The sequence below is a fragment of the Aythya ferina genome (assembly GCF_964211825.1).
Source record: "Aythya ferina genome assembly, chromosome: 2".
Lineage (NCBI taxonomy): Eukaryota > Metazoa > Chordata > Aves > Anseriformes > Anatidae > Aythya > Aythya ferina.
Genome location: NC_140297.1, coordinates 113,524,376 through 113,538,186, shown reverse-complemented (window position 1 = coordinate 113,538,186; position 13,811 = coordinate 113,524,376). Strand labels below are relative to the sequence as shown.

General features: G+C 35.1%; 1 protein-coding gene across 6 annotated transcripts in view; it reads left to right on the top strand.

The window, feature by feature from the left end:
• SNTG1 (syntrophin gamma 1) overlaps nucleotides 1–13,811 on the top strand; it is a 351,164-nt gene that overhangs the window by 230,684 nt on the left and 106,669 nt on the right. For all 6 annotated transcript variants that reach the window (XM_084511328.1, XM_084511327.1, XM_084511323.1 and 3 more), the window contains 2 exons: nucleotides 2,666–2,796; nucleotides 9,966–10,095. In XM_084511328.1, coding sequence (XP_084367454.1) covers nucleotides 2,666–2,796; nucleotides 9,966–10,095 — 261 coding nt within the window. The remainder of the gene's footprint in view (nucleotides 1–2,665; nucleotides 2,797–9,965; nucleotides 10,096–13,811) is intronic.

Sequence of the window (13,811 nt, the reverse complement as noted above, 5' to 3'; positions counted from 1 at the left end):
GACAAACTCTAATTAACATTAGATATAGTCCCATTGGGAGCAAAAAAAGTTGCCAGATAATATGGCTGAGAATTAAACTATGACAAAGGCTGAGATTATGCCCTGATAAATGCGATTACTATTTTTATCTGAGCAATAGGGATTTCAAGGCATTTTTTCCCTCTAGATTTGTTTGCAGAGCATAGGAAAGAAAATGAAAATGTACCTATTTAAAGAGAAGGTAGAAAACTTTTTCAGAATTTTTTTTTTTTTTTTTTTTTACTTTCATTTATAATTTAGAACTTTTGACAAATCTTACTTAGGTGCATGTTTTTGCCTGTATTCAGCTCTGAATATTTCCTTAGTAACTGACAAACGTATTGAAGAATAATAGCATTATGGAACAAATTCACTTTAGGATGAAATGCTACAGATCTCTATTCAGATTTGTAGTAAAATATGCTTTGGAAGTGCACCACAGGGTTTTTAACAATTTTCTTAGCAATGAAACACAAATTTTCTAATATTTTAAATAGTTCTAACGGTTTTTATTATTATTATTTTATCTTTTCATGTGTGTTTGGCTTCATAATAGATATAAATACTCAAAAAATAAAGAATAAATAAAACAGTATGCGGCATAATTATTATAGATATATACAAATTATTATTATTACAAATTATATACAATTATTACATATATATACAAATAAACAGAAGTGTAAGCACTATTCAGTAGACTTGCTGTTTCTACTTTCTGGGTTGCTTTATTTTTCTTGCTTATTTCACTAGCAAAGATTTCAAATGGGAGCCCAGAGATTTAAAAGTCAATAGCCTGATTAAAAAAAAAAAACACCTGATTATCATATTATAAAACCTGATTATCATATGTGAAACCTTTTGCATTTATACATGTGTGTACAGGATGGAATCAATAAAAATGGGATAATAAAAACAGTAACGATGTGTCTTACTGCAGGTCAAATAAAAATAAATATATATTAATAGTTCAAAAACATCAGAAGCAGACATTTAAAAGTGAAAAGGCTAATGGAGGAGATCCCAAACTTATTTTGCTAGCCACTTCAAGTCTAGCTTTGCTTTTAGGATTAAAAATGTTTATGAATTGTGAATCCTCTTTCTGCAGATGTCAAAAATTATCTAAATTAACATAGTTTCTATTTGAACTGGTAATAATTTAATGAAATCAAGTTTTCTTTCAGTCTAAACAATAGAATCAGGCATCTTCAGTCTATAATTCACCCTAAATTAAATTCTTATGAAGACTGGGAAGACTCAGGTCTTCTTACCTGAGATAGATATCCTCTTGTAATGGAATATAATTCTTCATAAGACCAAATAAGACCTCTCTACGAATTCCTAACATATGTAAAAATCCTTCATCACAGTTCTTTCTTTTCTCAATTTATTTTCTATAATGTATTATGGCTTATAGCCATAATCTATTTCTTAGTTTATAGCCTTGGTGATCCACATGAAAATGTCTGACTTCAAAGAATTTGGAGTAGTCAAGGAGCAGTTTTGGTCTTTTGTCAATATTTGAAAGGGTTATGTAAGCTACAGATGAGGTTAATATTTCTGTTGCATCAGGACCTAGGCCTACAGTTTGCTTCTATACTTCTTGCTGCTTTTCAGCTTTGTCCCAAAGTTTCATTGCAGTTGAAAAAAGGTTCCTGAAAGCAGACAGAACACTGAAAAATTCAAGAGACTGTTCAAAACAATGTCCTAGCTTAGTCTTTCTAGCCAATCATTTATTTGTTTGGATTTAATCTGTGGAATGTTCACCAGAGTCAACATTTTAAGAACGTGTAATATTAAATAATATAAATATTATTACAAATCTACCGCTAAGCTAAATTAATGTTCATAGTCATATTTCATGATACAAATACAGAAGATATGTGAACATACAGGTAAGAAAACATATGAAGCAAATGATTAAAAGACATAATGGATGATGATGCAGGATCAACATGTGTAATTTTACCAATATACTGAAAACACTATGTACATTTCAGTGAGAATATTCAGAAAATGACTATATTCATGACTAGTACTATTTTGTAAACTAGTACATGAATATTCATGACTAGTACTATTTTGTAAAGTGTTTTATAAAGAAAGGAAGAGGTACTGAATTTTTTAAATTAAATTGCATTATTAAAAATATTTTGTTTTTCACTCTAAAAGCATTTTTCATTCTAATCTGTATTCTCTAAAAAAAGGTGTTGAAATTAGGTGGTAGAAAGCTAAATATTCATTCATACAAATAATGTATTGTATAAGTAGGCAAAAGTAAGATAAATTTTGACACATAAATATGCAGGTTTGAGTAATCAATTTTCATCATTTAATATAGTAAATACACGTTCATGACTAGTCATCTCAAAAAATGATACAATCCGTTTTCTCTAGATTTTTAGAATACTGTTCTTCACACTTCCTCCAAGCATATTACTGTTGAGCTTTATTTAAGTTCGTTTATTTGTGAGAAAAAGTTTAGAATCTGTCCAGTATTAGCTAAAACTAGATAAATAATCTGAGGATAGTGGAAAACAATGCTAAATGCTATATCAAGACTATGAAAAATCTCTTTCTTTCCAAAGTCTGCTGAGTACTTCTAATGAAGTCCAAAACTGAGAAGGACCCTCTAAATGTTTTTCAGGATACATTATCATGTTCCTCATGGCCAACATCCCCAGGACTTAGGTGGGAAAAAAGGTGGTGTGATCTCCGGTTAATTCCTCTTCTTCATTCACGGTTTTCCCAGTACCTTCCAGGATCAGATTTGTGCAGGTAAAGAAGTTCAGAAAGTTAAAACTATTGATTTCTTGGTTGACAGATACAAGCCTTAGGGAACTGCCATGTTAGAGGAATAGTGTTATTAGTTTCAATGCAGCTGTGAAAGACATGTCCATGGACAAAGGAGTGTCCATGAAGGTCCTCCTAGGCCCACCTAGGTCCATATTCTGCTCTAACATCAGCCAGGACCAGGTATTTGGAGAAGACACGTAATTTTCCCACTTGCCCCAAGTGGTCAGCACATTTCTTAGTGTGAGTATTCACTTAGGTCAACATATATAATAGTTGTTAATTTTCCTGTCCTTAAAAGCTTCTTTTTGAGCTCCTGTTGTGTTTTGTTGTTTTTTTTTGGTTGTTGTTTTGTTTTGTTTTTTATACCTTCCCTCTTTGCAATGCATTGTCACATTGAGAGCTGTCATGAAATTATGTTTTTAAAAGTGCTTGTTTGTTTGTGTTAAATCCCTTGCCTGATGACTTTGCTGGGTGATATAATCTTGTTAGGGTGTAGCAAGGACTGTCTGCCCCATGGGCAGGGCAAGCCATGAGCACAGGGTGGCAGTGAGGCTGGCAGAGACAATCCATGCAAACAAAGGCCCTGTCTCACTGGCCCTACCAAAGGAGCAGAGCAGGCCTAGGGATGGTCATCATACACTTCCACTGGGATGAGGTGGGGCTCAGGTCAGGCTGGGGAGTCAGCCTGCAGGTTGGGTCCAAATTAGTTGTGAATTAGATGCCCGGAAGACATCAGTTTGAGGACAAACTCAAGTGAGGACCAAGGCGAGAGCTGTCCAGAGAAGCATGGGACAGTCTCCCTGCTAACAGCCCTTTCGCAGCAGCCTGATCTTGCATACCATGACCTCACCATGGCGGCGGTGGCCTTAAGTGTAGGCAGCTAGGCCCCCAAGATGGGACTGATGGTGCGTGCTGACCCTTCTGACATGGAACTCTGCTGTTTTCCTATTTGAAGGATCCTTACTGTTTTCTCTTGTGATGGACCCTTCCATAGCTCTGATCATCCTTGTTACCTTCCCTGTTTCTTTTCCTAATTTCTTAATTTCTCTGAGCAAAGATGATGAGGAGTGCACCCTCAGACCCTCCTGATGTACAATAAGGCACAACAGTGTTGTGTTTTTTTTTTTTTTATTATTATAATTATTATTTTTTCCTAATACTTTTTATTCTTTTTTTCCTAATACTAAAGTCTGTTGCTTTATGATCGTCACTGAACACTAAGCTGATGATTTTCAGAGAACAGTTTACAGTAACTCCTGCATTTCTTTCCTCAGGTTTAATAGTTATAGAAGGGTTCTTCATTGTTTATATATATAGATGAGGCTAATTTTCTTATATGTGTTACTTTGCATGTATTAACATTGAATTTCATCAATACTTTGTCTTTCAATCACAGGGAAGCCTGTCCAAAGCTCATAGTCAGGCTTAAATTTACTGCATCATATAGACCTACAACTCGTCATTCTTTAATTCAATATTATCCTAGTAAATCAGAATAAATCAGAGAGGAAGACAAGAATATTCTGGAATGATTACCGTTTTTCAAGTGTTATGCAATCAGACAGAAAGGAAAGTAGCTATTAAATGCAACAAAGCAAAGTACATACGTAAGATATTTTTTTTAAGTTTTCAATAACTATATGTTTTATGGATTAATTCATCATTCATATATATATAAAAATTAAATTCTATTATTAAAATATTCTCTGCATACCAGCTTATAGGTCATGAACTGAAGGAAAGCTGTGTACAGTTAAAGAGTATGTTACTCTCTTGCTTCTCACCAATCAGAAAATTTAACTCTTACATTAAGCACACAGGTTGTATCAAATGTGAGACTGTGAGGACTTACAAACTGAAATAAAAGCTGGCTTTCCTGTGTAGTCATCAAGACTGCAAGCTTAGGTGTTTGAATCTGGGAAGAATAATGTGTTCTCTTATTATTAACCCTGAATTGTTTTAAAGGGTTTAAAATTATCCTGTTTCTCTATTTAAAAACTTGTAAGATTACCTAATTAATACAGAAAAGCATAGTTGATATTTCTGGCAGAAGTGTTTTGTGAAAGAACCTTCCCAGCCTCTTTTCTCTGTTATACAGTGTTTCTATGGGTCCTACAGTGAAGTATTACCACCTGCCTGGGGGAGGGTTTATGATCCCCCACGAAAAGTGGGGAAAGAGGACTGTTTTTCAGCCTCGTTTTTGTGTTTGTTTGGGGTTAATTTTATTTTATTGTCATGGTCTGCTTCCTTCTCATTAGTTCATAGCAAACATTTGAAAGTTGCACAAAAGTGTCCCATGGCCTAAATTAATTCTAAGGGGTATTGTTTCTTCAAACTATACCACCTAGGTTTGTCACTCTTTCTTCCTATGCACAGAGTTTAATTTAAAACAGTTGAGTCGATAGTCACTTCACCACTAGATGACTGATAAGCTAAAAACAGCCTATGTCTTCTGATTAATAATAACAAAATCATGTTTACTTAGCTACATGATCGTGTTTACTTAGCTACATCTATTGACAATTACTGGCCCAGAGAGTAAACATGTGAACCAAAGCTACAGTGGCTCATTGGTTGAACTGAAAGAGAGACAGATATGGATGCCACAGATACAGGAGTTTTTGCTTTAAACTCTGTAAAACTTCAGCTCAGTGTTTTGCGGTGGTTGAAATAGAAATAATTAAGAGCATGAGGCATAAAGGGCCCAGAATCATAAAAGTCAAATTTGAGATCTATTCTGCAGTATACTTCAAATAAAATACTGAACTGAATGGAACTACTCACATGGAAAGTCAGGATGTATTCAACTATTTGTAGATTTAGGGATTTCAAATTCAGTCTTCTACATCAATAAAACACAGGCTTAATGTGCACAATATAGAACTGTACATTACAGAAAGGATCATGTATAGGCAGTGATGATATTCTTGAGATTTGAATTTCCAGAAAAAATAATTTTACAAGTGTATTTATACAACAATGAATACCTGAATTTATACTCACACCCTGAATAACTACTCTGATAATTTTCTTCTTGTATCCTACCGTGCTGTCTAACGTGAGGAAATATGAGTACTTAACAGGAAAGTAAAAAGAAATTTGACAATGATAACAAAAGTGTTTTATTTATTTATTTATCTATTTATTATTTTTGCCTCAAAAATCACAGAACCAACATTTAACATTGGTAACAAGACAGCTTACAAGAGTGTTCTAAATTAGTGTAAACATATTAAAATATGACTCCCTCACAAAATTTTTTTTCAGAGAAAGATAAATTTTTAAAGGGACTGAAAAGTTGAGGACTCTAAAGACCAATATTAAGGAAAAGATATTGAAAATAATATTAAGGAAAGCAACATAAAGTGGACATTAATTCATTACATTTTCTGTAGATAGTATTTATAAGGTTGTTCTCCCTATATAAAGCGTGATAAATTTTAATCTTTCAGAGTTTGAAAATACTGACACATAAATTGTCATTCCCACATACATTATTATTCCTCATAATCATATGCTAACTTTCTAGGAGGATGCTTCACACTCATAAATTCCTGAGAGTATTCATAAGAAATTCCAGAGGATATTTAAGTTAATCTTAAATCTTACTAACTTCAAATTCTTGAGTTTCTGAAGGTGCAGAACCTAAGAGGTGTATTTGAATAAGAATTAATCTGTTCTTAACTTTTTTTTTTTTTCTGTATTAAAAAGTGGTAAATAATATTTTCTATTTAATACATAACATTTATTATATATATATGTAATGTTTGTGTTGTGGTATGTGGCTGGTAGACTAATTCAAGATAGTATTGCAATAACAGTAATACAATAATCTAAGGATATTGTAATCTAAGACTAAGACTACCTACTGCTGAGACACATTCAGAAATAATCTAATACTTAGCCATGCATTTCATAGTCTCCACTTGCATCATATAGACTTCACTGGGTTAAGATTTAGCCCATTCCCCCTTGTCCTGTCACCAGGCATGTGGGAGAATAGACCAACCCCCACCTCGCTACAGCATATAAGTACCTATGTACTTAAGGTACCTATACAGAGTGATAAGGTTGCCCCTGAGCCTCCTCTTCTCCAAGCTGAACAAACCCAGCTCCCTCAACTGCTCCTCATAAGACTTGTTCTCCAGACTTGTTCTGCAGACTTGTTCTCCAGACTTGTTCACCAGCTTTGTCGCCCTTCTCTAGACTCGCTCGAGCACCTCGACGTCCTTTGTGTATCAAGGGGCCCAAAACTGAACACAGTACTTGAGGTGTGGCCTCACCAGAGCTGAGTACAGGGGGACAATCACTACCCTAGACCTGTTGGCCACACTGTTTCTTATGCAAGCCAGGATGCTGTTGGCCTTCTTGGCCACCTGAGCACACTGCTGGCTCATATTCAGCCAACTATCCACCAATACTCCCAGGTCCTTCTCTGCCAGGCAGCTTTCCAACCACTCCTCTCCCAGCCTGTAGCTCTGCTTGGGGTTATTGCGCCCCAGGTGCAGGACCCGGCACTTGGCCTTGTTGAACTTCATACAGTTGACATCAGCCCATCAGTCCAGCCTATCCAGATCCTCCTGCAGAGCCTTCCTACCCTCGAGCAGATCGACAGGAAGGTCCCCTTCCTGGCTTCTCCAAGAAAAGACAACTCTACCATTTCATGGTCACTATGCCCAAGACAGCTTCCAACAACCACATGTCCCACCAGTCCTTCTCTGTTTGTGGAGAGAAGGTCTAGTGGGGCACCTTCCCTGGTAGGCTCACTAACCAGCTGCATCAGGAATCTATCTTCCACACTTTCCAGAAACCTCCTAGACTTCTTTCTCTGGGCTGTGTTGTGCTTCCAGGATATATCTGGGAGGTTGAAGTCCCTCACGAGAACAAGCGCTGATGATTTCACAACTTCTGTCAGCTGCCTATAGAACTCCTCATCAGTCTCCTCATCCTGGTTTGGCAATTTATAACAGACCCCGACCAGGATGCTTGCCTTGTTGGCCTTCCCACCAATCCTAACCCAAAGGGACTCAACCTTATCATTCTCAGCATCAAGTTCCACAGCATCAAAACTCTCTCTAATATGGAGAGCCACACCACCACCCCTTCTGTGCTGCCTGTCCTTTCTGAAGAGCCTATAGCCAGACATTGCAGCACTCCAGTCATGAGAGTGGTCCCACCATGTTTCCGTGATGGTAACCAAGTCATAGCCTGCCTGCTGCACGATGGCTTCCAGCTCGTCCTGTTTGTTACCCATGCTGCGTGCAGTAGTGTAGATGCACTTCAGTTGGGCCATTGCCTTCTCTCCCAGCCTTGCCATTGTTCCCCTGGCACAGCTCCAACAAGCCTTGTTTCAGCCCCGTCCCCCTTCTTACCTAGTTTAAAGCCCTCTCAATGAGCCCCGCCAGCTCCTGGGCTAGGATCCGTTTTCCCCTTATAATCAGCAAATTGTCTGATCATAATGCTGTGTTATGTAATAACTTGTTTAGCATTTTATTATAGAAGAATTTTCAATTTGTATTTATAGACATTTAAAATAAAGTTATATTAACTAAATACTATTTTAGCATTTTAGCATTAACATTAACTAGAGATGTAATGCTTTAAATAGTACTTCTTCAAGAACTTTGTCAGAATTATTGTGAAAATGAGTAGTTAATCTTTAAAAGAATTTTCTATTGGATTGTTCCTGTAGGGATTTAAAGACTGATCACCACTTCTGTGAAAAGGCTACTGAACTGATAAGTTATCTAGTAGATTTAGAGAAACCATTGGTCTCTGCATGATCGTGTTCATATGTGCATGATCATCCTCTACATGATAGAATTGTTAAAAAAAAAAAAAAAAAAGAAAAAAGAAAGCAAGCATGGCTCTAATTCATTTTTTATGCTTCTCCTAGATGGACAAAAAAGCCTGCACTTGACAAAGACACAGCAAAGACTTTTATGGTAGAGATAAAGATATAGATAAAAAGACATAGATATAGATAAAGACATAGATATTAGTTCTATGTTCCTATACAACTAGACAATAATTTTGATAACATAAAACAAATGCTTTTGCAGAATGGAAATCAGTGGCACTTAGTTTTACAGTGAAGATAACACTCATTTTGCCCCAGCCACCTCAGAAAATCTGAATGACATGCTTAATTTTAAACCACAAATTTATCACTAATGAATTGGGTTGGGAGAATGCCCGCATTATTACTCTCATTACTCTGCATGCTTAGTAATCTTCTGCTTTTGGAAAATGATTAATATTGAGCTTTTTGGGTTCTGAAGCTGAAGACCTGTAAGTCTTCCAAAGGCTCTTAGCCAAAAAGGCTATTTGCAGAAGAAGTTAGGTCTGTTACAGCTTTAGCATTTGAATTTTTTCTCTTGTTTTGTAATTGTTCAGCACTCAGCTGTGGAAAGTCAGTCTATAATGCATCACAAAGCATGGTGTAAATGCCCAGAATGTTGCTGGTGTAGAGACACCCAGGTGGACACTCCTTTTGTCAATGGATGTCTCTTGGCATTTCAGTGCATTTTACTAATCATCCTACATTCAGAAATGCAATTGGAAAAATAATTAATGTTACCTGGTCAGTTCTGAATTCTCCAGCTTTTACATCAGTAGGTAAAAAGATGATCATTCACAATCAAAATCTGATCACCAAGAATAAGGGTATATCGAGACAGTAACTTTACTGCATTTTAAAAATATAACAGAATATAACAGAAATATAACAGAAAAATGAAATAAAAGTTTTTGAGAAAATTCAGTATTCCACTGAATTTATGAATGGTTGACTACAGTCCAATGCACATTTTCCTTCTCCATGACCTGCAGTATTAAAGCATTAACACTTTGATATTCATCAGCTATTTTACTTGTTTAGCTTCTGAAGTCACGCAGTGTTGGTTAAGATTCCATGGTGCTAGTCTATGGGATTTTTTTATAGCTTTATGGAAACTTAATATAGTTGACCTTTTAGCATAATCATTTTAATATGTCAGGTATTTATAAAACACGAAGACCAGCAATTTATCAGTGTTCAGTGGCTGACCTTCATTGTAGTTGAAAGAAAAGCATTTTCTACAAGTATTAAGACGGTATGCTAGAACAGATGAAATTTTCTTCTGACCTGATCTGTTATGACATGTCTATAGGCAAAATGCGTTCCAAGTAATTGCTGTGGATGGGGTTTGCAGCGGAATAATTCAGTGTCTCTCTGCTGAAGACTGTATTGACTGGCTACAAGCAATAGCAAGTAACATTTCCAACCTCACAAAGCACAATGTAAGTATGGATCCAAGTAAGCCAGAAGGTTTCCCAATCATATTTGATTATAACTGTCATAAAAGCCTAATGGGTTCAAACACAGAATTGTCTGCATATAAACAATGCTTGAGGCTGTCCGAGAGAAGTCAAGTCAAGTTTATCATCAAATCAGATTTTGTGAGAAATCGTTGAATGGGAAAATATTCTCCCTTACAGTCATCTAGTTCACTTCATCACTATCAGAGTTACATACTTCTGAGCAATACCAGCTAACATGAGAAACAAAGACCAGACAGAGGAGAAAGACAGGTGTGATGGACAAGCACATATAAAAGCAAAAGAGAATTCTGCATTTTCGTGATAGTTTAAAATATATATATATATACTAATATTGTTATGCTCAGATCTGAGTAGGTATAAGTTCTGTTCACTTAACACAAGGCCAGTACCAGAACCATTCATTACCAGAAAGGATTAAATGCATTTATGCTTCATGCACTGTACTTTTAAGGTCTGATCTTGTGGGATAAAGAACCTTTTATTGAAGCAAAGATAAATGTTATGCAAAGGTTTTACTAAACTACTACCAAGTTCAGTTGAAAGCTCTTTCAGACCTATCTAGGATGTATTTTGCATTTGATATATGACATGTCATTTTTAACTTAGAGTTCTATACAATACCTTTCCTGTACTTTCTCAAAAAATACGGAACACGTGGTTAACTCAATTACTTTGAATTGAGTTATAACAAGGAAGACCTTAAGGTTTTAATTTATATTCTTCCAGATTTCCTTAAGTGTGCTTTAGCCTCCCAAACCTAACTCTAAATTTGCTTTTGTTTCAAATACAGGGAATGCATTGAAGGAAGTTGTATTTCTTGCAGTTTTATATTCAAGATGCAAAACTATGTTCCATCTGGCAGCAATATGTAAAAGTCATTGTATTATAAAAACGTGACAGACATGAATTCATCCACCATCTGCAAGCTTCCATGCAATGCAAGCCAACTTTATGGCTATTTATTCCTCCTTACAATACTGCTGCTGTATAGAACTTCTTGTCTAATCGGCATGCTGACAAATGACAGTGCTGGTTACTTTTTTTCTTGCCATCTTTAGTTCAGATTACTAATGATTCCTAACGATTCTTACTATCTAAAGTAGTGTATTTGTTTACTTATAAAGATAGTTGACCCTAAATTTTATCTGATAATACTCTGAGACTGTAATAATGGTTGCTTAGAGTAACTTGAATGTGGTAATACTCCATTGTTACATTAAATATTTCCAGTGATTTAAAGATCAGTACAGTATATAATTCTACACTAGTTTCCATAAAAACAGAAACAGTGTAGCTGACGTTTTATAATTGGAAATTGCTAATTATACAGTTATTATGCAAACATTTATATTTACTTTATTATTCCAAATACATCCTGTAAAGTAACTGTAATTTATTAGGGCTTATCACAATTGTCAATGAATCTATTTTAGAACTCTTGTAAAAGTTCATAGCCCATATGAATTTATGGAAACCAATGATACTCTCTTTTGCATGACATACTTTTATTTTAAAATTTCAGTTGCCAATAAGACTTAGTTATTTAACAGTGTATGTGAAAAGTGAATCTAAGAACAATAGACATTCAGAAAAAAAAATTTAAAAAAAAAATATCTGTTACTCAGAACTATGATTAAATGTGAATAGAGGTCCCTATATTTTTTCTTCTCTCTCTTTTTTTTTTGTTTTTTTTTACAAGATGTTTATTGACATAAAATATCAACAGCATACTGTTGATGCTATTGTTTTTCCTCTGTGAGAGGCATTTGATCATGATCATTCTCCATTTCCGTGGCATCCAATACCAAAGGAACAAACAAATTGTAGGACTTTATTTAAACTTTTGGACAAAATGCAATATATTCACTCCCTTGAATTTTAGTTTCAGTGAACTTCTTATTTTTATCTAAGAGTTATGTAAAATATTTTTTTGTTTAAATACCATATGGTCCATCAAAATGTAAACTCTCATCTAACTTATGAAACAGAAGGAAGAAGATGAGAACAAGAAAGACTATAATAACTGAATTGTTTCTGAAAACATTTCCTTTGCCAATGTCATGTTTGTAGATTTGGGTGGGATTTATCTTGCCTAAGGTTAAATGTCTTAAAGCAGAATGTCTGAAGAATGATCCCCTTGATTTACTTTTGACATCTGTTTTCTGATGAGATTAATTTCCTCAGGACGTGTTTTTCTTTCCTTTGACTGGTAAGGGACCCTAAGGTGGTGAGTTCAGACTTAGATATATAAGGAGAAGAGTATATCCTGTCGCTAGTCTCTTTGTGGGACAAGAGAGAGCTTCTCTGAATAAATCTAGCAAAGACATTGCTAGATATTTTGACAGAAAACATGCTAGTTTCAAACAGTAATTCTGGACCATTTTACTGTCTGAAAACAAAATATCTGATGGTTCAAACTCCACAGATGTGTGTGGCAAAAAGCCATCTTTCCTTCCCTGTATCCCTTTTAGTTGTGAAATGTAAATCCCTGTCTCCACAATCTCCTATTTGAGTCCATGTTTCAGTTATTTTTTTGTAATGATAAAGTCTGAATCTCTTCTGTCATGACACAAAACTTTGATGTTTGACACAAAGCTGGTGTGGTTCATTTGCAGAATCAGCAATGTAGCCAGAGAGCAAGAGAATAACAAAAAGTCACAAGTGGAAGCAAAGACAAAATGTCTTGATGTTATCACCTTTGAAAGAGTGTATTGCTAATTGAGTATAAGTAATGGAGGTTGGAAGATGGTGTTTGCAGGCAAACACATTTTGCCAGCAGTGGTTAGACTGTCAATCGTACAGTGTGACATGAAACTTGTATTACAATGCCACAAAATAGTTATAGTTTTAATGCACACATCAAGAAAATGGTATTCTGGCTACTCAGCCACAGATTAAAGCATATCAATATGCTGACTGATCTAGTTGACTTCATTTCTTTTTTTTTTTTTTTTTGTCAATTTTTTTTTTGCTATGAAGTCTTTTTCTTTGTATTCTTAGTAAATTAGAACTGAATTCATCAGGGTTTGTGGAATACTGAGAGTGATACTGCCAGTTCTAATCTCTGTAGATCCCCAGAAGCCATGGAACAATTACATATGAGATGAAATAGATCCCTTTAAGATTTCAAAACATGAATTGACTTGTATATTGTTATGCAACAAACAGGATACTATAGAAATGCACTGTTGAAAGTGACTTAATATTGCACTATAATCAATGATCTGATGATCATTGATCTGATGATCAATGATCTATAAAAGTCATTGATTTCTGAAGGTGGCTTCATCTGTGTTAAAAAATTCATCAATTAAGCATGTGCTTCAATAAACAAAGGGTTTATATTAAGTCCAGAGTTTTCTCTAAGCAATCCTGAAACTGAAGCTCATGTGCTGAAAGCTGAATATGTTAAATTGAACTGCACATGGAAACTCTAATTGTTCTGTGAATTGATAAAGTAGAAAAGGGTTTTATGCCTTTATGCCTTTTTATCGTCAGTCTGGATGACAGACCAAAGAGGATTAGAAAGGGAACAATCTGCTGCTTCCACCTTTTTTTTTTTTTTTTTTTAATCCATGCTCCAAGTAGGAATTTGCAATTCTGCTGTGTCAATTCAACTGTGAACTATTAGCCCTTCAATAAGCAACTTACAGGCTGTGTTAGTTTCTGTGATA